This window comes from Hemiscyllium ocellatum, chromosome 25 (assembly GCF_020745735.1).
Source record: "Hemiscyllium ocellatum isolate sHemOce1 chromosome 25, sHemOce1.pat.X.cur, whole genome shotgun sequence".
In the NCBI taxonomy this organism is placed as follows: domain Eukaryota; kingdom Metazoa; phylum Chordata; class Chondrichthyes; order Orectolobiformes; family Hemiscylliidae; genus Hemiscyllium; species Hemiscyllium ocellatum.
Window position 1 is genome coordinate 49,615,326 of NC_083425.1, and position 26,203 is coordinate 49,641,528.

The following is a 26,203-nucleotide window of genomic DNA, read 5'->3' on the forward strand; positions in this document are numbered from 1 at the left end:
CCACCCTTCAGGCACTCTGCCTGTATTCCTGATGAAGGGCTTTTGCCCGAAATTTTTCCTGATCCTCGGATGCTGCCTGAACTGCTATGCTTTTCCAGAAACCACTCCAATCCAGAACATTATTAGGAAATCCTCAGCTGGGGAAGAAGGGAGACGTGTCAGAGGCTTCCTTGTTGAAGTTGTCATAATCGGAACAAGTGTGATGGTGATGAAGGAACTGGGAGAATTGAAGAATGTCTTTACAGGAAGGGTGTGAGGATGCGTAGTCCAGGGAACTGGGCGTAGTTGGGTTTATTGTCAATATTGGTGGCCAGCTTTATACCCAGACTGCTTATCAAAGCTGAATGTGAACTGGATGCTGAAATGACTCGGAGCTTATTCACATGTTAATGACATAATATTGTTGTGACACAGGGTTTTTAAACTCCCTGCCTCCACTACCACCACCACTGCTTGTTTGCGCGTGCACACACTGGGATGGGGGAGATTTATTTTTTTGAAGGTAATATTTTGAGATACAGTACATGAGTAAGTTGAAATGTGATGTTTGGTACATGTAGCATGCTTAGGAGGAACAAATCAAAAACAGTCCCAAAGATTAGTGCCAGTGGGTTGTCCTCACTTCATTTCCAAAGCTCAAGGGCATAGGTTTAAGGGGAAAGGAGAAAGATGTAAAAGGGACCTGAGGGGTAACTTAGAAGGCAGTACATATATGGAATAAGCAGCCAGAGGAGACATTTTAAAAGACATTTGGACAGATATATGGATAGGGATACGGTCCAAATTGGGACCATCTCAATTTGGAAAACCTGGCCAACATGGATGATTTGGACCAAGGGGTCTGTTGCCATGCTGTATAAGTCTTAATATAGTGAGGTTGGGTTAGTGGAGAAAAGGCAAGTCTAACTGCAAGAGCAAAACTATACTGGATGGAGGAGGGAAGTATGACTAGGTTGGAGTGATGGGGCTAAGATGGCGAGGCATGGGATTGAATTAATTGGGGTTGTTGGGATGGTTATTTGAAGAATTGCACAAGGATGGCTTGAGAAGGAGGGCTAAAGTGGTGTGAAATGACCATTTAAGGACTATTATAGTAAAAATGCCAATTTCATAACCTCTGACTTGAGTCTGTTAGTGCATATGATTGGTAACAGTGTTTGACTTGAAATAAAACACTTGTGTGACATGATAAAATATAATTGAAGATCTCCAGTTCCTTGAAAATCAAGTTACTTAAAAATTGCTAATTACAGAGGAGTAAATAATTAAACAATGTGCTGGCACAAATCAGAAATTTCTAAGAAAACAATTCTATTAGAAAGAGAATCTCAACAAGTCCACACTAGCTGCCTGAAGAGTAGCCTAGCCAGACCATTCCTCTACCCTAATACTCTGTATTTGCCACTAACCTACACATTACTGAACACTACTGAGCAATTTAACACTGCCAGTTCACCTATCCTGCACGTCTTTGGGTTGTGGGAGGAAACCCACGCAGACACTGAGAATGTGTAAACTCTACACAGACAGTCACCTGAGGCTGGAATTGAACCTGGGTCCCTTGTGCTGTGACGCAGCAGTGCTAATCACTGTGCTGTTAAAAACTGATTCAAGTCAGATGGACTGTAAGCCAGAAACTGAGCAAAGCTAGAAAGTGCCATAAATGCTAGTGAAGTTATTTTCCATTTTCCACTTCTCATACTCCACATCATGATGTTCAGATAACACTGGCAATTACTAAATTGTGGGTAGCGTTTTGCTCTTGATATTCTCCTGCTGGTCACTTAAAACGTGAATGTCTGCACTTCAGTCCTTAAGTTCTGAGGCTCTGATACTAAATCTGAATTCAATAATCAGTTACCAATGAAACTCAATCTAACTTCTACTTGCCTCCACAATCAACAACCGAGGTTTCCCAGCTAAGCTACCTTGTCTTGGATGACTCCTTGCATCCAGACACAGAACTTGTGCTTTGTTTTCTGTTTCTTGTTTTTTCTGGAACAATGTGTTAGCTCAAACCAGAGGTGCCACTGAACGTCAAGCATAGTTCACCAGGGCAGTCTTTGCTCTTACTGCATGCCATCTGTATATTGGAAGGATTTGGAGGTGACAAATAGTCTACATGACTGAATTATGAACATAACTTTTGTACCTATCAAGTTTTGAAGTTGGTTGAGAAGCTGGACATTCTGACTCTGAAGTAGCAATGCTTCCCACTGTGCCTTAGGATGGTTTAACTTTCTGAACCTTAAGTTTCAGACTTTGAAAAAGTTTGTCTGACCTGGTATTGTTAAACATCTTGTGATAAATGGTTCTTGTGATAGCACCCATACGTGGGGTCAGGTAAGCTATTACCAACTCAAAAATAAACGAGGTTTAATGAGCTATCAAGCAGTAAAAAAGCCAGCAGAATGTTTGCCATTTAACTCAGATGAAATACAGATGTGATTTACATCCCCTTAAGATTCAAAGTTGATGGCAATGCAATTGAGGTGTTTAAAATATTAGTGGGGCAGATGCAAATCACTTGCAGGTTATACCTCCTTAGTCGAGTGCTTTCAGTCTGGCAATTCTGTTTGCAGTGGTTAAGGTATTCCCTGAAGTAACATCATGTGGCTGTGTTGATATTTATTAATAAAGTTTGTCCAAATTAGATATCCTAAATCCTGTTTTGCTCTTTATATTGAAAACAATTAATCTAATTATTCATATTATTGATATGTGTCAAGATGAGGTCTTTCTTCAGTTGTGGAAGAAAGTGTTCATTTAATATACTTTGTGCTTTTGGCTGGAAATGTTGGCAGCAGAGCTCCAGTCACTGATCATACTATTAAAATACTTATATTTGATTTGCGATTGTTTTGGCCCAATATGTGATCTGCTGGAGTCTAGTCAAGATGAAATCCAGAGCCTTCTGGATTAGGGTGGTATAACCTGTATTGCTTTTGGTGACAAATCAAGAAGAAGGGTGATCAATATGAAAACTAGTGCTGAGTCCCCAGTGCTCTTCTCCATGTGTAGTTTGCTTTCTTTAGTATTTTTTGGATTAGATTACTTAGTGTGGAAACAGGCCCTTTGGCCCAACAAGTCCACACTGACCCTCCGAAGAGCAACCCACCCAGACCCATTCAGTGTCACATAGGGTGGAGACGATCCGGAGAGATCTCCAATATACATATTATATCTGACCTCCAAAGCAGGCCATCTAGGAATTCTCTGGCATGTCTTTGTCCCAGGATGGATATGTTGTCCCAGTCAAAATGGTGTTTTTTTTTCCTGTGTGTTTAGAGCTACAAGGGAGAGAGGATCGTGTCTTTTTGTGGCTAGCTGGTGTTCGTGATCCTGGTGGCTAACTTTCGTCCTGTTTGTCCTGCATAGTGTTTGTGGCAGTCCTTGCGTGGAATTTTGTAGATGACGTTGGTTTTGTCCATGGGTTGTACTGGGTCTTTTACGTTTAAGGCTAAGCAAAGACATGCCAGAGAATTCCTAGAGGCCTGGCACTCCAACTACAATGCCATAAACACAGATCTAGATACCATCTATCAACCCCTCAGAAAATGAACAGGAAATGACATCATCACAAACTCCAGGAACCCCATCCAGGACAAACATATAAATAGAAAGCAAGAGACAACAGCTTTGCTTCACTTGGAGATCGCCACTGATGTTACCTCGCCAGGTAATGAAACATCTGGATATCAAACCTACAACTCAGTGAGCAAACCTACACACCATTTACAGGATATGTTTGTAAAGAAGACTTGACTTGGAATCGAATCCAATTTGCTTTTAAAAGGAAATGTGCATTTTTTAAATCCCTTTGTTGGGAACTGACAAATCTGGGGGTCACTAATTTGTTAACCAAGGTTATCTTAGCAATCTGCACTCGTAATGCTGAAAATTGTATCTAAACTTCTTAAAATTGTTCATTACTATAAATAAAATTTAATATATTTAACACTTGAAATTTTATGCTGGTGAAAGATTTGCATGCTGAAACTTTGTTCTCAGACATTTCAATCACATTGCTTCACTATTGAATAATTAAATGGAACTGTGGCAGCTGATACTGCATGACTATTGGTTTTCCTTATTCTTTCAAAGCTATTTCATCTCACTTGTATTGTTTCTTACTCATATCAGCCACAATGCCCACATTTATGCCATGATTTCACGTATTTACAGTCTGAATGTATGCCATCTGTAGTTTGCTTTCTTTAGTTTTTTTTAGATTAGATTACTTAGTGTGGAAACAGGCCCTTTGGCCCAACAAGTCCACACTGACCCTCCAAAGAGCAACCCACCCAGACCCATTCCCCTACATTTACCCTTTCACCTAACACTAGGGGCAATTTAGCATGGCCAGTTCCCTTAACCTGCACATCTTTAGAGCACCCGGAAGAAACCTACGCAAATACTGGGAGAATGTGCAAACTCCACACTGACAGTTGCCCGAAACGGGAATTGAACCTGGGTCTCTGGCACTGGGGCAGCGGTGCTAACCACTGTGCCACCATGCTATCCCCTCCTGCCAGATAAATGTATACGATATATTCTGTCTAGTCACTCAGCATCAGAGGTGGCTGCTCAGAGTGATCAATTTTCTAGCTTTAGTAAAATAGCATTAACTTTGTAGTTACTATAAATGACAGAACTGTAGTGGAATGTTGATAGAAATAGGAGAGAGAGTGAAGCCTTATGCTTATTCTCTCTATACTGTCTCTCGTGCTTGGATGTGTCCTCTTCTCCTTGACAATGAAATCTGCATGCAGGGTTTGAGATGTGTGTGACGAGAATGTTTGAAAATTTGATCATTACCACCTCCAGTTCATAGATTTATTTTTGGTATTGTAGTTCAGCATCAATTGGCATTGCTGACGGCTGTTCTGCATTGGTTACACAGATTTTAGAAAACAAAAATTAAAACCTTTGTAGATTTTGACTGAGTGTATAACCAGTGAAGTGCTCCAGCAACAATAGGTGGTGGTAGAACGTAAGCAGTACAGCACTAGCCATTAGGCCCACAGTGTCTGCACCAACCATTTGAAACCAATCCCATCTGCTTGCACAAGGTCAGTGTTCCTCTACATACTGCCTATTCATGTCTATCTGAATGTTGCTTAAATGTTATTGTATATGCTTTACCATCTCCCATCGCAGCAAGCTCCAGGGACCTACTGCCCTCTTTTTTTTAAAAAAGAAAATTGCCTTGCAAATCTCCTTTAAACTTTCCCTCTCACGTTCAACCTATACCCCTAGTGTTTAACATTTGCACAGTGTGAGAAAGACTCTGACTGCCCACTCTATCTAGACTTCGTAATATATATTTCAGTTGGCTCCTCAATCTCTGCTCTGGTGCAAATAAATAATCCAAGCTTGCCCAACCTCTCATTATAGATTAGTACATTGCAGTCCAGGTGACAACATTGTAAAATAAAACAGAATTGTGGATGCTGGACATCTGAAACAAGAACAAAATTTGCTGCAGAAACTCAGCAGATCTGGTAGCATCTGTGGGAAGAAAGCATAGTCAACACTAAGTGTGGGTTACATGGTGCCACAGTGATTTGCACTGCTGCCTCACAGCAGTAGGGACCTGGGTTGAATTCCACCTTTGGGTGACTGTCTGTGTGGAGTTTGAATATGCTTAAGTTTCCTTTCATACATCAAAGATGTGCAGGCTACGTTGATTGACCATGCGAAATTGCCCTGTAGTGTCAAGGAATGTACAGGCTGTGATTTAGCTACCGTAAATGTGGTGTGAGAGGGATCGAGTTGAGGGGTGGATCTGGGTGGGATGCTGTTCAGAGGATTGGTGCAGACTTGATGGGCTGAAAGGCCTCTTTTTACTCTATTGGGATTTTGTGACTCCATCAGAACTATTATTAGCTGGACAAATGTGGCATTTTTTGTAATCTGGAGTGAGTGGTGAATGGATAAGTGGATTAATGTATGTGTTTTAGGATTGTAAGTCAAACTTTCAGTGTGGAACACTTGAATATACTGGAATCTACGCATTTATACTAACAAACCTCTGTTGTTTACAGTCAGAAGTGCATGCACTGCAACTGTTTCAACTCAACCAAACATCCTGATGAGGCCACTCACTGGTTCATTTGAAATCAGTTTCAATCTATCTGTAATAAAATTTAAATGAAGTTTGGCTCATAGCTGTCAGTCAGCATCAATAGATGCATTCTCCGTAACAACAGTATGTAGGAATCAGCCTTCTCCTTTCATGCAGTGTTATTCTTGTTTTCTTTTCTCCATGAATCTGTTTTTTTTTTGCAAGTTTTCCTGATGAGTCCAAGACTGTGAGCATTTTAATTAGTAAATTTGATTGTTTGAAAAGAGCAAACCTCAGTTGAAACCCAGTAAAATAAATGTAGTCATCGACTAAAGTACAAAACGAAAGCAGCTTTTCCAAGCTTGAGGGCACATTCTAATTACAGTGTAGCACTAAAACCAGTTAGCATGTGAGTAACTGTTAGTCAGAATCCAATATCTTGTTTCTTCACCACAAATGCTGCATGCATTGGGGTACCACTGTGACAGGCAGTCCTTAAATTTCCTCAGAGAATCTAGAGTTGTGTTCCTTTGCAAATCAAGGCTGTTTATTTCTCTTGTATTCTGCAATGCAACTGATATGTGCAACAGTAATAGCCATCTGTTATTTAACTTTGGAAGTTAATGTGCCTCCTTTTTTATGCATGTGATTTTGCTTGGAGTGTAGGACTGTTGAGATGATTTGTTAGGCAGTTCTGCCACATGACAGAACTTCAAAGTGCCTTCTGGAAGAAGAGCATCAAGGGGGAGTAAGATATTTTTCACTGGCAGATGTTGTTGCTAGTAGTGTTGGTATTTCTCCTTCCTTGCCTGTTATCCCCATTCAGCAAAGTATAGTGGAATCGCAAATTGAATGCTCTATTTTCAAAATTGCTATATTATAAAATGTAGTTTCCTTGTTGCGGAATAATTTTATTTTGTGGGTTTCCAGATGATAGCATTAACTAAAATTTTATCTCACGTAGGCAAATTATGTTGCTGAATGCTTGATGAGTTAAAGAGGTTTGCAAACAAAGCTTTTTCATGGTTTTATCAGTAGCTAACCTAAATATGTTTGCAGGAAATGAATAACTGATGCATTCATACATATGCAGGACTCTTCAGACCATGAAACCTTGATGAACACTACACATTCTCAAGAAATTTGTACACCAGCTTTTATCTGTACTGGACATTGAGTGGTGAGAGATATCATGATTGAAACAGACATCTTAATCTTTCCTTATTCAAAATGGTAATGTCAGTTAAATTTCAGCAAAATATAATAGAGATGGTGTGAGACATCAATTTTTCACCCCAGTTAATATTTCTTAGAATACTAATTGCAGACATGTGAAGATTTCACACCATATCTACAGAACCTTATACAGGTAGCTCTCCCACAATGCCGTAGTTGCATTCCAACAAAACTGTGCTTGATAGAAAATTGCTTATGGGAAAAATGGGGTTAGGGACGTACCATAAAAAATATTACTCCTGTTCACTCAAAAATCACAAAATGTAAAGCAAAGTATTTTGGGAAAGCAGATCTTAGCAGGACTTAGACATTTTAATGGTAAGGTCCTAGGGAATGTTGCTGAACAAAGAAACCTTGAAGTGCAGGTTCATAGTTCCTTAAAAGTGAAGTCGCAGGTAGATAGGATAGTGAAGGCAGCGTTTGGTATGCTTTCCTTTATTGGTCAGAGTTTTGAGTTCAGGAGCTGGGAAGTCATGTTGCGACTGTACAGGACATTGGTTAGGAAAGATGTTGTGAAACTTGAAACGGTTCAGAAAAGATGTACAAGGATGATGCCAGGGTTGAAGGAGTTGAGCTACAGGTGGAGGCTGAACAGGCTGGGGCTGTTTTCCCTGGAGCGTCGGAGGTTGACAGGTGACCTAGAGGTTTGCAACATCATGAGAGGCATGGATTGGATAAATAGACAAAAAGTCCAGAACTAGAGGGCATAGGTTTAGGGTGAGAGGGGATAGATATAAAAGAGACCTAAGGGGCAACCTTTTCACCCAGAGGGTGGTACATGAATGGAATGAGCTGCCAGAGGATGTGGTGAGGCTGGTACAATTGCAGCATTTAAGAAGTATTTGGATGGGTATCCGAATAGGAAGGGTTTGGAGGGATATGGGCCGGGTGCTGGCAGGTGGGACTAGATTGGGTTGGGATATCTGGTTGGCATGGACGGGTTGGACCAAAGGGTCTGTTTCCATACTGTACATCTGACTCTACAGCTCAGGCTGAATGAAGGTTGAAATCCTATTTATTAGCAAAAATAAATTTAACAATGCATTTTTAAAATGTAGGCAAGCTGCTCTCGATGCACTACCTCTCACAGAAAGGTGCTCTGTCATTAGCTGACATTGGCGCGTGTGCAGAACGGCATGAAGACTGGACCTTACGTCACGCATGCGCAGGATGGATTTATCCATTATGGATTTATCATCAGCAGCGATTTGACAAGAATTAATTTATGGTACAATTTGAAGGCAAAGCTGTCATAGTTCTAGAGGGAGGTAGGTAGGGTTGCGCTCTCTTAAGCGAGATGCCTGGTGAGTTCAACCTGAGGGTAATTATACCTCTGTCAAGGTTGAGAAGATGGGTTCTTCGTGGTGTTAATTGAATATGCATCTTGGTGTCACTCGGCTAGACAGCTGGCTTGCAAGGCAAACTGAAGTATTTTGCTGTGAAAAGGCAAGTATTTGCCAAAGTTTTTTGGTTTTGCCTTCATAAGGACATTTTGTAAGAGGAGTGATTTAAGGTAGAGTCCTGTCGGAGTTTATTTACCAACCAATCAGTAGTCTCTTCTCATGCAGTATAGAGGTATTTATCCTTGAAAATTGATATTCTTGTGAAATGTCCTGATCAGTGAAAGATGAAAATCTATGACTGTGGTTTTTTTGTGTAATCTGTAAGTTTTCTGTATGACTGAAAAGCTATAATTATATTATACTTAAGCCAGTATTATTTTTGGAAGCGATTTTCTTATAATGGATTGATACAGGTATTAAACAATTTATTTGTCTTTGCAAAGTAAATCTGAATTATTTACACTGCCTGTGAAAACTTGCTGCATGACTTGTTGAAATAATTGTTAGAATGCTGGGACCTTTGTATTATTCCATGAGTTTTATTAAGAAAAAAAAAATTGAAACTCCTGATCTGATTACATCTTGCATTTCTTACTGATCTCTAAACAGTTGTGTTGCAGAAAAAACCTTTCACAACCACAGAGTCATAGTCGTATAAGCATGGAAACAGACCCCTTTGGTGGAATGGGTTCATGTTGACCATGTTCTCAAACTAAACTAGTTTCACCTGCCTGTGTTTGGCCCATATCCCTCCAAACATTTTCTATTCATGAACTTATCCAGATGTCTGTTAAATATTTTACTGTACCTGCAGCCACCTTCCTCTGGCAGCTTATTTCACACATGAACCACTCTGTAATTTTTCAAAAATTGCCCAATATGTCTTTTTAAAACCTTTCTCCTCTCACCTTTTAAAAATATTCCCCAGCCTCAGGAAAAGATAACTGCCACTTGTCTGTGTACCTCGTGAGTTTGTAAACCTCTACAAGCTCATTCATTGACCTTGTCTGCTCCCAGCCTTTCAAACCCTCCTTTCCCGGCAATATGCTGGTAAATCTTTTCCGAACCCCTTCCAGCTTAATAATACCCTTCCTATAAATGGGCAACCAGAACTCGACGCAGTATTCCAGAAGTGGCTCAATGTCCTCTACAAACTCAACATGACGTCCTAACTACTACACTCAAAGGTCTGAGCAATGAAGGCTAGCATGCTAAATGCTGTCTTAACTATCATGTCTGTGTGACACAAACTTCAAACAATTATGTACCTGAACTCTGGTTTGCCTTTTTATGAAATTGTTCTTTGTGTCAGTATGAAGCATAACCTGTATGTGCCTATAGTGTAACTAATTTATCTACCTGATTATATTCTTTTTCAAAGCCTCATCTTCTAAAAGTTGTGCAAGTTTTTTCACTAAATATTAAGCAAAATCTAATCAGTTTGTCAGGGACCATTACTGCTATCAGCTTTACTCTAATTTAGATTGATTGTTCACTGCTGTTTACTATTTTTTTTGTCTTTCTCGCAGCCAAGTACCCTGCCACAAGGGACAGTTAACATGAATCAATGCACAGATGTTGTTGATGCAGAGCCAAAGACTGGTCAGAAGAATGCACTCTGTATTGTAACCCCTGAACGTGAATTTTTCATTCGTGGCGAGTCCAAAGAAATAATTAATGGGTGAGTGGCAAGTGTTCTAAATCTTCAGCTTTATGTTTGATCAAAGATGCCTTTCAATTTCAATGAAGGGCTCTGGCCCGAAACGTCAAATTTCCTGTTACTTGGATGCTGCCTAACCTGCTGTGCTTTAACCAGCAACACATTTTCAGCTCTCAATTTCTTGAAAGGTCAAAAGTGAATAAAGAATATGGCTCCCTGCAACAAAATGTTCTCATCTAGCATTGATCCAGGGTATTTTGACACAAAAATGAGAGAAAGAAGATCACAGACTTAATTTGAGCATTTCCTAAAGATATAATATGGAATTTGTAAAGAATGCAGAAGTGCTAAGTTTGACATTTAATGTTCTAATTTGTTACTGTGCTGGATCTGTTCCAGTCTTTTTTTTTCTGTCCTTGTTAGAAAGAGATATCCCCACAGCAATAACTTGTGCCATTGCTCAACCTTTTCTGCCTGTGTGTGAACTCCTTCCATATGTGTTCTCTGTGAGCAAAAGCAAAGAACGAGGGCTACTGGATGTATGCAACAAAAACAAATTGCTGGAGAAACTCTAGTCTGGTAGCATCTGTGGGAGAGTAAGTAGAGTCAATGTTTTGGGTGCAGTGATGCTGCTTCAGAAGTTCTGAAAAAGAGTTGCTGGACTTGAATTGCCAGGCCTCCTGAGTTTCTCCAGTTGTTTTGCTTTTTCTTTTCCCCCTAACTTTGTTTTAATGTGAGATACTTTTGTCTGCTTCCATCTCCTCCCCTAACCTCCCTGCCATGCAGTTCCCCTTTGTATTGCTGGCATGAAGCAAATGAGCTAAACAGTACATGAATATCTATATTTGAGATAATATAGAGACTTTTGAAGCAAGAGAATGGTAAATAACAACAGTAAAATAAAATCTAAGGTATTTAAGTTAAATGTTGGGTTGCAGAAGCTAAAAAGAAGAGGGAGGCAGATATGAACAAGTATGGCCTTGTTGATTAATCAGATCTGATGAATGAAATTGAGCTCCAAGTTAAGCAGACAGCCAGTGTTCCATACTGTTTACATAAACTTGAGGCAAATTTGAATTTAAAGAAGTAAAATAATGTTGCCGCTGAAACTCTGAAATTAGAAATAGAATGCTGGAAAGACAGCAGTTCAGACAGCATCTGCAGTTTTGCTGATATCACGTGTTGGATTTTGTGAAAATTAAACTGAACTTTTTTGGTGGTTTGAGTTTAATGTTTGGCTAGGATTAGCAATGTTTTGGGTTGATGAAGAATGCTGAATGGTAGAATTGAATGTTGACATATATGGAAGCTGACAAAATTGCCAAATATATTTACATAGGCCATATGTGCCACCTTTTGTACAGGACATCCACTGGTAATAAATAAATATCATTTGATTATTTTCATCATTTTAAAAAAAGCGAAGGAGCTCATAAACAGACTATTTGCTCTTGTATTTGCTGGAGTCTTTACATGGCAATTGTCCATCCTGTTCTCTTACTAACTATCTCTTAAGATTTGTCTGTTTTAAAATTATTTACGAAATTTTATTGCTGAAACAGTACATAATTCTTTCCTGTTTTGGAACAGGAATATCCATATTCAATCAATCTCTGAAAATATTTTTGGTAATCTCAATTTAAAATTAAAGCAGCCCTGTTCTGTCTCATTAATAATTGATCAAATCAGTTTGTTATTTACTCCATCATCACACTTCATGATCTTGAACACATCTTTATCAGGCTATCTCTCAACCTTCTCAACTCCAGGGATATGGGCTTTACTAGGACAGACTGCTAGGCACTTTAGAATATTTCAACTCATGCTTACAACACAGAAGGAGGCCACTTGGCCCATTGTGACCATGGTGATCCACAAAGGTCTGACTACACTAGTTCCTATTTGCACGGGAGGCTATGGCTATACGTGAATATCGATATACAACTGAAAGGTTTTAAGAATTTCTGACATTCTTTCAGGTAGTGAGATACAGACTCTCATTACCCTGTAAGTGGAGGAAAAAAAACCTCAACTCTCCCCTTAAATTCAAAGAGATCAACGAATCATAGACTCCCTATAGTGGGGAAACAGGCCATTTGGCCCAACAAGTCCACACCAACCCAAACCCATTCTCCTACCCTATTACTTACGTTACCCCTGACTAATGCACCTAATCTACACATCCCTGAACACTATGGGCAATTTAGCATCGCCAGTTCACCTAACCTGCATGCGGAAAACCAGAGCAAACAGGCAGTTGCTCTAAGCTGGATTTGAACCTGGGTTGCTGGTGTTGAGGTAGCAATGCTGACCATTGATGAAAAGTTAGGTCTCCAGATTATTGTCCCCTCTACTCATTTAAAGAGCCTTCCCAACCACCCTATGTATGCCCCTCATAATCTTATACACCTCCATCTGGTTGCATCTCAACCTTTCTGCTCTAAGGAAAATAACCCCCCTGTATTCAAAACCTCTCCAGTCCAGGTAGCATCCTGGTAAATCCCTTCTGCACACTCCATAGTGCAGTCGCAATTTTTCTATAATATATTAACCAGAACTGTGTGCACTACTCCACTCGTGGCCTAAACAACCTTTTATGCAGTTCTAGCAGAAGCTCCTCACTATCTCTTAAGACTTGACCTACTCTTGGGAAATATGGCAGGGCAGGTAACTGAGGTGACAGTGGGAAGCACTTTGGGGCAGGCTACCATAATTCTATTCGTTTTAAAATAGTGATGGATAAGGATAGACCAGATCTACAAGTTGAAGTTCTAAATTGGAGAAAGGCCAATTTTGACGGTATTAGGCAAGAACTTTCGAAAGCTGATTGGAGGCAGATGTTCGCAGGTAAAGGGATGGCTGGAAAATGGGAAGCCTTCAGAAATGAGATAACAAAAATCCAGAGAAAGTATATTCCTGTCAGGGTGAAAGGGAATGCTGGTGGGTATAGGGAATGCCGGATGACTAAAGACATAGACAGGATAAATCGAGTGAATCCTTAGAGTATAAAGCAAATAGGAGTATACTTAAGAGGGAAATCAGGAAGGCAAATGGAGACATGAGATAGCTTTGGCAATTAGGTGAATCCAGAGAGTTTTACAAATATATTAAGGACAAAAGGGTAACTAGGGAGAGAATAGGGCCCCTCTAAGATCAGCAAGGCAGCCTTTGTGTGGAGCCACAGAAAATGGGGGAGATACTAAATGAATATTTTGCATCAGTATTTACTGTTGGAAAGGATATGGAAGATATAGGGAAATAGATGGTGACATCTTGCAAAATGTCCATATTACAGAGGAGGAAGTGCTGGATGTCTTGAAACGGTTAAAGGTGGATAAATCCCCAGGACCTGATCAGGTGTACCTGAGAACTCTGGGAAGACAGAGAAGTGATTTCTGGGCCTCTTGCTGAGATATTTGTATCATCGATAGTCACAGGTGAGGTGCCGGAAGACTAGAGGTTGGCAAAGGTGGTGCCACTGTTTAAGAAGGGCAGTAAAGACCAGCCAGGGAACCATAGACTGGTGAGCCTGACCTCGGTGGTGAGGGACAGGATGTACATGTATTTGGAAAGGCAACATGGGCAAACAGATAATCAACATGGCTTTGTGCGTGAGAAATCATGTCTCACAAACTTGATTGAGTTTTTTGAAGAAATAACATAGAAGATTGATGAGGGCAGAGCAGTAGATGTGATCCATAAGGCGTTCGACAAGGTTCCCCATGGGAGACTGATTAGCAAGGTTAGATCTCATGGAATACAGGGAGAACTCGCCATTTGGAAACAGAACTGGCTGAAAGGTAGAAGACAGAGGGTGGTGATGGTCGAGAGTTGTTTTTCAGATTGTAGGCCTGTGACCAATGGAGTGCCACAAAGATTGGTGTTAGGCCCTCTCCTTTTTGACATTTACATAAATGATTTGGATGCGAACATAAGAGGTATAGTTAATAACTTTGCAGATGACACCAAAATTGGAGATGGAGTGGACAGCGAAGAGGGTTACCTCAGAATACATCAGGATCTGGACCAGATGGGCCAATGGGCTGAGGAGTGGCAGATGGAGTTTAATTCAGATAAATGCGAGGTGCTGCATTTTGGGAAAGCAAATCTTAGCAGGACTTCTACACTTAATGGTAAGGTCCTAGGGAATGTTGCTGAACAAAGAGACCTTGGCGTGCAGATTCATAGCTCCTTGAAAGTGGAGTCACAGGTAGATAGGATAGTGAAGGTACCGTTTGGTATACTTTCCTTTATTGGTCAGAGTATTGAGTACAGGAGTTGGAAGGTCATGCTCCAGCTAATTAAAAGTCTTCAAATCATTCTCTGTGCACAATACATACTCTGAAAATGACAGGCATAACTGATCAAATGGAAAACAGAATGCATATGCCCAACTCAAAAACAGCCACTGTGATCTTCTGTGAGTAGAAACATAGAAATAGCAATAGGCCATTTGGTCCTTCGAGCCAGCTCAACCATTCAATACAATCTGGGCCGATCATCCAACTCAGTATTTAGTTTCGATGTCTTCCCATAGTCTTTGATCTCGTTAGCCCCAAAAACTACATCTAACTCTTCTTGAAAACGTTCAATGCTTTGCCCTCAATCCTCTTTGGGGCAGAGAATTCCACAGGGTGACCAAATTTCTCCTTATCTTAGTCTGAAATGGGCTAATCCATATCCTTAGGTTGAGATCCTTGGTTCTGGACTTCCTGGAAATTGGGAACATCCATACTGTATTTACCTTGTCTAGTCCTGTTAGAAATTCAACAGGTTTCTGTCAGATTCTTCCCCTCTTTTTCAAACTGCAGTGAATACAGCCCTTACCAATCGTGCCACCCAGGAATCAGTCAAATAAACCTCCTCCACAGTCAGAACATCCTCTCTCAGATAGAGTATAGCCAAACTGCATGTAGGACTCCAGGTGTAGTTTCATTAAGGCCCTGCATAATTGCAGCAAGACATCCCTATTCCTGTCCTTGAATCCTCTCTCAATGAAGGCCAACATACCATGTACCTCCTTCATTGCCTGCCACACTTGCATGCTTACTTTTTCAGCAACTGGTGTGCAAGGACAACCAGATTGGATTGCACCGCTCCCATTCACAGTCTGTCGCCATTCAAGCAATTGCATGTCTTCTGGGTTTTGCTACCAAAATGAACAACCTCGCTTTATCCACATTATACTTCATCTACGATGAATGTGCTCACACACTCAACTTGTCCAAAGCTCACTGAAGATTCTCTGCATCATCCTCACAGTTTACCTTCTCACCCAACTTCGTGCTGTTAGCAAAATTAGAGATATTACATTTAATTCCCTCATCTAAATCAATGTATATATTGTGATTAGCTGGTGTCCCAGCATTACTCCCTGTTGTACTCCATTAGTCACTGCTTTTCACTCAAAAAAGGACCTCTATTTGTAATGTTTCCAGTCTGCTGGTCAGTTCTCTATGCACATCAGTACACTACTGTGATGATGCTGCTCCTTTAACAAGGTTATGTTGTCCTTGGTTTTATTTTCAGAGCGGTTGTAAAGACAGAGACTCTGGAAGGTCTTGGTTTGAGGGCTTTTAAGTTCAGTTTGATTTTGGCTGACAGATACTGCCTCAGGCAAAAGGCTTTCAACTTTAAAAAAAACACTTGTACAATGAAAGTTTACTGGCCAGTACTTCCAGCTCAACTTTTTTCTGGTTTGGCTTGGTTTTAGCAGGCAGTCAATGGTGAAGCTGCTGGACCCAAAGAGCTGGTGTTGGCTGATCCTTGCTCTCTGACATCTTCCCTAAAAGGCCCTGCATTTGATTTTACCTTTTTTGCCAAGGGGTGTTTATGGAGATTGTTGCAAGTATTTGGATTAGCATCATTAAGTTGGGATGATCTATTGGGTTCTTTGGATAGAATAAGTTATTCCTTTTTCTGTTCTTTTTTTTTGTGTTTCATTCAGTAATCTTGTAAACAAATTTATTTTGTTTAAAAACATATGGTTTGACCATCTGCACCACTCCTGGAATATCCACATTATGCCTGCTTAAAACAACCAGCAAAGTTGGGATCTGGGCTACTTCCTTGAAATGGTTTGAGGGGGTCTTGCCTGGTCTCTAACATTACCACTAATGCAATGCACTCGAATTAAACTTTTGAATTTTTCAAATAAAGCCTTACTGAAAGCATTCTGAAAGTCGAACTAAACTACATCTACTAGCTACCTTTCATCAATTCTACGAGTTACATTCTCAATGAATTCTACAATATTTGCCAAGCAGAATTTCCTTTTTGTAAATACATGCTAATTCAGTCTAATACTGTTATTATTTTCCAGGTGGCAAGTCTTTTATAACAGAATCTACCAACATCAGTCTAATTAGTCTATAATTTCCTGAGACCTGTCTACCTCTCATTTTCCAAAATAGTGGGGTTACATTAGCTACCCTCTATTCCATAGTCCAAAACATCTTGAAAGGTGACCATGAATACATCTGCTATTTCAGCACCATGATTTGCAATGTGTATATTGCAAACAAACATTCATAAACAATAGTGTATTAATGACCCGATAACCTGCATGACATTGCTCGAGGAATAAACGTTAGCAATGAGAAGAGGTAACTCATCTGCTGTTCTTCCAAGTTTTATGTTCACCTGAAAGCAGACTGGTGGGGCCTTAGTTTAATGCCTCATCAAAATAAAAACAACACTTCTAATAACATAGTATACATTCAGTTTAGGAATGGTAGATTTCATTGTTGTGAAGTGGAACTTGAGCCTGGACCTTTACCTCAGAGGGAAGAGTGGTACCAACTCAGCCTCATCTGGCAGACTCTATAAATGCTTTCAAAGTAAAGAAAATAGAATAAGGATTTCAAAAATTCTGTTTTAAAATGTCATAGAGTCTTAGAGTTGTACAGCATTGAAACACACCCTTCGATCCAACCCGTCCATGCCGATCAGATATCCTAACCTCATTTGCCAGCACTGGCCCATACCCCTCTGAACCGTTCCTATTCATATACATGTCCAGATGCCTTTTAAATGCTGTAATTGTACCAGCCTCCATCACTTCCCCTCATTCACGATTATTCCCATCTACATACACATCTACAGTTATATCAAATTTCTTTATCTTGACAGCAAGGAAGATTAGCTACTCTACAGCTTTTCTTATCAATTTCACATTTTTGAATATTGGCCGTTTAGCCCACTTTCAGTTTTCTCATACCTCCATCCCCGGGTACAAGTGACAGTTGTACACGTTCATCCGTCCCTCACAAATCTAAATTATCATCTCTTTTTGGGCTCTGAAATAAGTACCATTTGTATTAAGAAATTTGGTTGCTATATATCCAATGAGCCTGGCTAGGACTGTAGGCAGCTCCAGTTCAACAAGAATAAGCAACAAAACCAGGCTAAGTGAACTTGTTGCAAAATTATTAGCATTGTAACCCCCAAATCAAAGCTAAAACAACATGCATACATCAGTAACAAACTGTCAAAATTTCCACAGCAGGTTCTGTTGGTATGCAAATTGTTGAGAGCTGGTGCATGCATGAATAAAATGCGCACTACTGAAAAGTACTGCGTTTATTGTCTTATAAAGAGAAGTAACAGTTTTAGAAGGGCCTGGAATTTTGAGGCTTTTTGTTCGGATCCTGGAGCATTGGCATCAATTCTTATGTTAGCAGAGCTAAATCAACCTACTTGAATAGACTTTAGACCTTCATCCTGGAAGTGGTTAACTGAAGCATCAGGACTCTGGTAACACAATTAGTTGTTTTTCCGGGGGAGTTGGAGAAGACAGTAAACAATAGAGCTGGGCTGGGTAGGTCAGCTTGGAAAGGATGGTTTCAGGTGCAAAGTATGCAGATAAAAAATATGGTAAATGTTGGGTCAGTGGTTAGATGAACATTAGTTTCGCCACAACACAATCCAGAAAAAGGAAAAGTAAAACCCAGCAAATGGAACGCACATTTTAAATAGCATTTATGCTAATGCAAAGGGTGCAATCAATAAAATGAAGGAACTGATGTCATTGATTAAGATAGAACATCAACTACACAGCAGTAGTATCCAAGATATAATTATGGCAAAGACAGGAAAAGTAGTTAAGTGCTGAGTTTAAAACTTACAGGGGACAGGCAAAGACAAAGGGAGGGTGGGTAGTTGCACTAATCAGAGATATATTTACAACAGAGAGTGAGGATTTAACATAAGAGATCCATACAGAATTCCTTTGAATAGTACTGAAGAACAGCAAGGTGTCAATCACATTCAAGTGTACATTACAGATCAGTAGTGGAGAGGAAATGAATACTTGCATTAACTAGAGTTATAATTAAAACGGGTTTTCATTACCTCAAAATAAACTTGGAAATGTTTGCAATGAAGGAGGATTTTTCTGGTGCCATGATTAGAGTCGTAGAGATGTACAGCATGGAAACAGACCCTTCGATCCAACCCGTCTATGCCGACCAGATATCCCAACCCAATCTAGTCCCACCTGCCAGTATCCAGCCCACATCCCTCCAAACCCTTCCTATTCTTATACCCATCCAAATGCCTTTTAAATGTTGCAATTGTACCAGCCTCCTCCACTTCCTCTGGTAGCTCATTCCATACACGCACCATCCTCTGTGTGAAAAAGTTGGCCCTTAGATCTCTTTTATATCTTTCCCCTCTCACCCTCAACCTATGCCCTCTAGTTCTGGACACCCCGACCCCAGGGAAAAGATTTTGTTTATTTATCCGATCCATGCCTCTGATAACATTGTAAACCACTATAAGGTCACCCCTCAGCCTCCGATGCTCCAGGGAAAATAGTCCCAGCCTGTTCAGCCTCTCCCTATAGCTCAAATCCTCCAACCCTGGCAACATCCGTGTAAATCTTTTCAGAACCCTTCCCTGTTTTCACAATAACATTCCGATAGGAAAGAGACCAGAATTGCACGCAATGTTCCAACAGTGGCCTAACTAATGTCTTGTACAGCCGCAACATGACCTCCCAACTCCTGTACTCAAAACTCCGACCAAGAAAGGAAAGCATACCAAACGCTGCCTTCACTATCCTATCTAACTGCCACTCCACTTTCAAGGAGCTATGAACCTGCAATCCAAGGTCTCTTTGTTCAGCAACGCTCCCTAGGACCTTATCATTAAGTGTATAGGTCCTGCTAAGATTTGCTTTCCCAAAATGCAGCACCTCACATTTATCTGAATTAAACTCCATCTGCCATTCCTCAGCCCATTGGCCCATCTGGTCCAGATCCTGTTGTATTCTGAGGTAACCCTCTTTGCTGTCCACTCCACCTCCAATTTTGGTGTCATCTGCAAAGTTATTAACTACACCTCTTATGTTTGCATCCAAATCATTTATGTAAATATCAAAAAGTAGAGGGCCCAGCACCAATCCTTGTGGCACTCCATTGGTCACAGGCCTCCAATCTGAAAAGCAGCTCTCGACCATCACCACCCTCTGTCTTCTACCTTTCGGCCAGTTCTGTATCCAAATGGCGAGTTCTCCCTGTATTCCATGAGATCTAACCTTGCTGATCAGTCTCTCATGGGGGAACCTTGTTGAACGCCTTGCTGAAGTCCATATAGATCACATCTACTACTCTGCCCTCATCAATCTTCTATGTTACTTCTTCAAAAAACTCAATCAAGTTTGTGAGACATGATTTCCCATGCACAAAGCCATGTTGATTATCTCTTTGCCAATGTTGCCTTTCCAAATACATGTACATCCTGTTCCTCACCGCCGAGGTCAGGCTCACCAGTCTAGTTCCCTGGCTGGTCTTTACCGCCCTTCTTAAACAGTGGCACCATTTTTGCTAACCTCCAGTCTTCCGGCACCTCACCTGTGACTATCGGTGATACAAATATCTCAGCAAGAGGCCGAGAAATCACTTCTCTGGCTTCCCACAACTGATCAGGTCCTGGGGATTTATCCACCTTTAACCGTTTCAAGACATCCAGCACTTCTCAGTAATTTGGACATTTTGCAAGATGTCACCATCTATTTCCCTATATCTTCCATATCCTTTCCAACAGTAAATACTGATGCAAAATATTCATTTAGTATCTCCCCCATTTTCTGTGGCTCCACACAAAGGCTGCCTTGCTGATCTTAGAGGGGCCCTATTCTCTCCCTAGTTACCCTTTTTCCTTAATATATTTGTAAAAACTCTCTGGATTCACCTAATTGCCAAAGCTATCCCATGTCTCCTTTTTGCCCTCCTGATTTCCCTCTTAAGTATACTCCCACTTCCTTTTATACTCTTCTAAGGATTCACTCGATCTATCCTGAATATACGTGACATATGCTTCCTTCTTTTTCTTAACCAAACCCTCAATGTCTTTACTCATCCAGCATTCCCTATACCCACCAGCATTCCCTTTCACCCTGACAGGAATATACTTTCTCTGGATATTTGTTATCTCATTTCTGAAGTCTTCCCATTTTCCAGCCATCCCTTTACCTGCGAACATCTGCCTCCAATCAGCTTTCGAAAGTTCTTGCCTAATACCGTCAAAATTGGCCTTTCTCCAATTTAGAACTTCAACTTTTAGATCTGGTCTATCCTTATCCATCACTATTTTAAAACAAATAGAATTATGGTCGCTTGCCCCAAAGTGCTCCCCCACTGACACCTCCGTCATCTGCCCTGCCTTATTTGATTCAGTATGTGGATGTACCTACTAGAGAAGGTGCAAAACTATACCTACTCTTGGGGGAATAAGATTGGGGGTAAAAAAATGGAATGTGGGGCATAAAAGGAGAGAAATTCCTACAGTGTGTGTAGGAGAACTTCTTGGAGCAGTATGTTTACAGTCTGATCAGAGAGGAAGCTAAATTGGATGTGGTCTAAGGAATGAAGCAAGCCAAGTGGGGAGGTCAGAGTGTGAGGCATTTCGGAGCTTGTGATCCTAATACAATATTGTGTAATATTAACGTTGGGAAAGGATAATAATCAAAAATTAAGATCTCAGACTGGGAAAAGGCAGGTTTTAGGGATCTGAAAGTTGAACCAGAGCAGGTTGATTGGAAATACATTTTGATAAAATTGGGAATGAAAAATGGGAGACTGTCAAAAGAGGGATGAAAAGGGTGCAAGCCAGGTAGATACCCATGAGAAATAATTATGGAAGATCCAGAGCTAGAATATAGATGAGAAAATAAAGAAAAAAAGGGAGCACATGGCATATTTGTAGTTTGTTGTTTGGCAGAGACATAGTGGGCTGCAGGGCCTTTTTCTAGGCTGAATGACTGTATAAATGAAAATGAACTTTGATTTGGTATAAAGAAATGATATCTGCCACTAAAAAGATTGTCTGACAAACTGAGTTTGGTGAAATATTGGAATGGTGTTGTTATCTGTCAACTTTGAAACACCTGCGATTATATGAAAGTGAACTGATGCGTTTCCACAGCCTCTCAAACTGCAAAACATTAAGATCACCTATGACCCCATTGATCTGTCATATTGACTGTTTATCAAGTGTGCCCACATTGGTTTCTCTAGCAATAAACATATTCTCAAACTATACTCTACTATTAATGGGAACAATGGATGCAGTTCAAAGAACTGAAGGCTCAATTAGGTAAATAAAATTTGAAGGGACCAGGTATGTTTTCAGAAATAACTTTTTTTTAGAAATGAAAATTAAGTAGCAATTTTGAGATTTAAAAACTCCCACTTTGCAATCATATTTTTCTTTTCCCATATCCCAAATATGTCTTTTGTAAATGGGCATATTGTTTCAATTTCTAAAATGCCAGAGCACACAGACCTATATTTACTGTCATTGCCATCTTCATGTTTTTACTGTATTAGATGTTGGAATATGAAGCAGCTTTTTGTGAAAGAATATTTGGCTTGTATTCATTCGCCACCTCTTTGAAGTCCAGATCTTGCATGTGATTTTCTTCGATCTTTGCAAGTTCAAGTACCCAATGAATAGAGCATAATCCTCTAATGCATTCTGTGGGTCTAGATTTTTTTATAAACAATGAAAAAAACAGCCTTGTTTTGTACCCTTTTGTATAGAGATATGAGTGAATCTGCTGTTTGATTCCAGACAGTGGATTTTAGTTCAGGTTTAGTGCTGTAGCAGGTAATTCATTTTTAATGCTAAGCAGAAACTAAGTTTATTGATCTATTTCAAAACAGTATTATTTCCTTGACACAGAATTCTAACATTGAAGCAGATAAGCATTCAATAGATACAGGCTTTTCTGGCTGCTGAAAGAGCAGGCACTAGTGGAACTTTGGGAGACTTACCCCAGAAAACACATTTCTTGGAGAAGAGTGATCCTTGAGTAACTATACTTTGTGTTCTTGTGTACATGTGTGAACAAATTCCTTTGTATACTGTGAAAATTTGCTATGCCTAAATGATCCTGCTATCTGTTGTTTAGTTTGTCATTAGGAAATGTAATTTTAGTCTCCTACATGATTGCATTCAATATACGAAACAGTCTGAGACACTGTCCCTATGTAAAATTCTGTATGCAATTTACGGCAATTTTAAATGATTATTCCAAAGGTACGTAACACAATTTGGAAAAATTAAACAATGCATTCACTGCATGTTCGTGGACAGATCCAGGTGCTCTCCTAGGAGGATCAATATGACTGCAAGAAAAATGGGACCTTTTTAAAAGCCTAAATTACAGCATCTTTCATCCTTTTTTGGCTTCAATTTGAAATGCCTAACTGAACTTCTGCATCGGGTTAATTTTGATTCCTGATTTCCCTGAGTTCCCAAAAGACCACCAGTTTTGATCTTGTCAACTGCGTCTCCACTGCCCTTCAGGGTAGAAAAGTCCAAAGATTTGCAATTCTTTGTGTCAAGTAATTTTTTAGTGTCCTAAACAGCCTTGTTCTGAGAGGATAACATTTAGTTAGAATCTTATATCATACCTTATCTTGCAGGAGAAATAATGCCTCAAATTTAATCCTATCATGCCTTCAAGAATGTGATTTGGTTGGTCTCTAAAATGTGTATGCATAGATATATTTTAAATGGTGGTCAGGAAAAGATCAGCTGGCTTATAATCCTATTCAAGTCTGAAAATAGACCACTACTCCCCCGGAGGAAAGAATCTTTCAAAACCCATATTTGGAGGCAAACACTGCGGGTGCTGAGGAATCCTTGAGATTATCAATTCAAGCTTTTATGCATATACTGTTACTATGTTTGCCGTGGCAAACCATGTACGTAGTTCAAACTGCGTGTCATTTCAATTGAAATGAGCTCAAAGGATGAATAATTGGACCAGCCAGCAAGTGTGTAATTCATTCAATTTTAAAAGTCCTTATTATTTAGATTATTATCACATTATTACATTATGAAATGTCAAAATAATTAGCTAAAGTCCTGTGTTTTTTAAAAAAAATTGGCTATCCCAACTATAGATCTTTTTGGAATGGGAGTAAGCCATTCGGCCCCTCGAGCCTATACTATCATTCCACAAAATTATGGCTGATCTATGGTTTAACTCCTTATTTGCCTTTGGCCCATAGCTCTTAATATACCTGAACAAAATTTATCTATTTCATATGTAAACTTAACAACTGGTGAATTGTCAATTGACAATTATAGAATTGAGTTCCAAAACAAGTGTACAGAAATACTTCCAAAGATCTCTGCTATAAGGTCTGGTGGTTGTTTTTAAATACTACACCCTAGTCTAGGTCTGGAATCTCCAACCAGCGGAAATAATTATCTTTGTCTTCTGTGTTTATTTGCAAATATCTTGTATTTCTCATGCAAGTAACCTATTTAAACTTAGGATGTGCATTATAGCCCCCTGCCAATCGTCACAATACAAACCCTCTAGTGGAGGAAGGGGAGCAATTACAGCATGAGATGAGTAAATGTAGACATTGCAGTTTAAGATGGAACAAGAGACTTGAACAAATGTCAAATATTACACCTGGGTGCAGGAAATTAATTAAAAGTAGATGCTGCTTAAAGAGTGTATTTAAAATCAAATGTTTGTCTTCTATCTTGGGGTTTTTTTAAGAAAATCTTAGTGTTTAATATGATAGTGATTATTTTTACATTGCAGAATCCCTCAAGTTGCTAAGCAAATGTTTTAATTTTTCAGATGGCTTGAACAACTGACGGTATATCCCAGAACCAATAAGCAAAATCAGAAGAAGAAAAGGAAAGTGGAACCTACAACTGCGCAGGTAGAGTGTGCAATTGAAGCTTTGCAAAACTGAGCTATGCAAGAATTTCCAACAGGAAAGTGACAAATTTTCTTTATTGGAACAGAGCCGCTGTTTATTCAGTGACAGTATGGAGGAGTGAAAAATGTTTGCATTGTTGATGGTAAAGTTTGTTTGTGTTTAAATAATAATATTTAAATTGGGACGTGTGTACTTGGGCTTGAATTCTGCAGTAAAGGTAAGTATGATTCTGTTGATGTCCGCCAATATTGGGAAGTACTATGGTCAATAATGTCTGGCACCTGCACAGTAGCAAAAATGAGTTAAGTTTCTGCCCAATCTGCATGTTGCATCTCAACCTCCCAAGGGATCTGTATTGAAACAAATGGAGGGTATGAAATTACTGGGGATTTTTTGTTTATTTGCAGGTTTTGTGTAGTGACAGCAGGCTATCATTTATTTCTCATCCTTAGTTGCCCTTGTGGGTGTGAGGAACTGCAGCCTTAAACTGCTGCAGTCTGTTTGCTGTCGGTAGACCAACAGTGGTATCAGGGATTAAGTTCCAGGATTTTGATCCAGTAGCACTGCGGTAACGGCAGTATACTTCCAGACAGTAAGTGGCTGGAAGAACTTGTAGGTGTAGGTGCAGGTGTTGAAGTTGCAATGTACTTGCTGTCTTTATTCAAGTAGATGCCAACATTTTGGAAGGTGCTGTTTAAGGAACATTACTGAAATTCATTGGTGCATGTTGTGGGTAGTGTATTAGTGGTGGAGCTGAATTGCTTGTAGATGTTGGACCATTCAAGTGGGATGCTTTTTACTTGGTGGTGTCAAGCATGTTCAATGTTTGCTGGAGCTGCACTCAGTTAACATGCTGAAGAAATGTCTTCTGGGGGTCCCTCTTTCTCTCCCTCTTTCTCTTTCTCACTCCCTCTCTCTCTCTTCTCGCGCGCTCTCTCTCTCTCTCGCTTTCTCTGTCTCTCTCTCTCTTTTTCTCTCTGCGCTCTCTCTTCTCTCTCTTTCCGTCTGCGCTCTCTTTCGCGCGCTCTCTCTTTCGCGCGCTCTCTCTTTCGCGCGCTCTCTCTTTCGCGCGCTCTCTCTTTCGCGCGCTCTCTCTTTCGCGCGCTCTCTCTTTCGCGCGCTCTCTCTTTCTCTTTCTCTCTCTTTCTCTCTCTCTCTGTTTCTCTTTCTCTCTCTGTTTCTCTCTCTCTCTGTTTCTCTCTCTCTCTGTTTCTCTCTCTCTCTGTTTCTCTCTCTCTTTTTTCTCTCTCTTTTTCTCTCTTTTCTCTCTCTCTCTCTTTCTCTTCTCTCTCTCTCCCTCTCTTTTTCTCTCCTCTCTCTTTCTCTTCTTTCTCATTTTCTCTTTTTTTCTCCCTTTTTCTCTCTCTCTCTTTTTTCTCTCTCTCTTTTTCTTTCTCTCTCTCTTTTTCTCTCTCTCCTCTCTTTCTCCTTTCCTTTTCTCACATTTTTCTCTCTGTCTCTCTATCACTCTTTATTCGCTCTATCGCTCTAGCAGTCTCGCTCTCGCACCTTGCTCTCTCTCTCAGTCCCCTCTTGCTTGCCCGACCCCCTCGCTTTCGGCCTCGCCCCCCACCCTCTCGCGCTCGCGCCCCCACCCTCTCACCCCTCTCTCTCTCACCCCTCTCTCTCTCTCACCCCTCTCTCTCTCTCTCTCTCACCTCTCTCTCTCTCTCACCTCTCTCTCTCTCTCTCTCTCTCTCTC

At 40.2% G+C, this 26,203-nt stretch overlaps 1 protein-coding gene across 3 annotated transcripts in view; it reads left to right on the forward strand.

Moving 5' to 3' along the window:
- The window catches only part of mprip (myosin phosphatase Rho interacting protein), a 444,516-nt gene that overhangs the window by 179,625 nt on the left and 238,688 nt on the right, over positions 1–26,203 (forward strand). For all 3 annotated transcript variants that reach the window (XM_060844305.1, XM_060844307.1, XM_060844306.1), the window contains exons 4-5: positions 10,176–10,327; positions 24,417–24,501. In XM_060844305.1, coding sequence (XP_060700288.1) covers positions 10,176–10,327; positions 24,417–24,501 — 237 coding nt within the window. The remainder of the gene's footprint in view (positions 1–10,175; positions 10,328–24,416; positions 24,502–26,203) is intronic.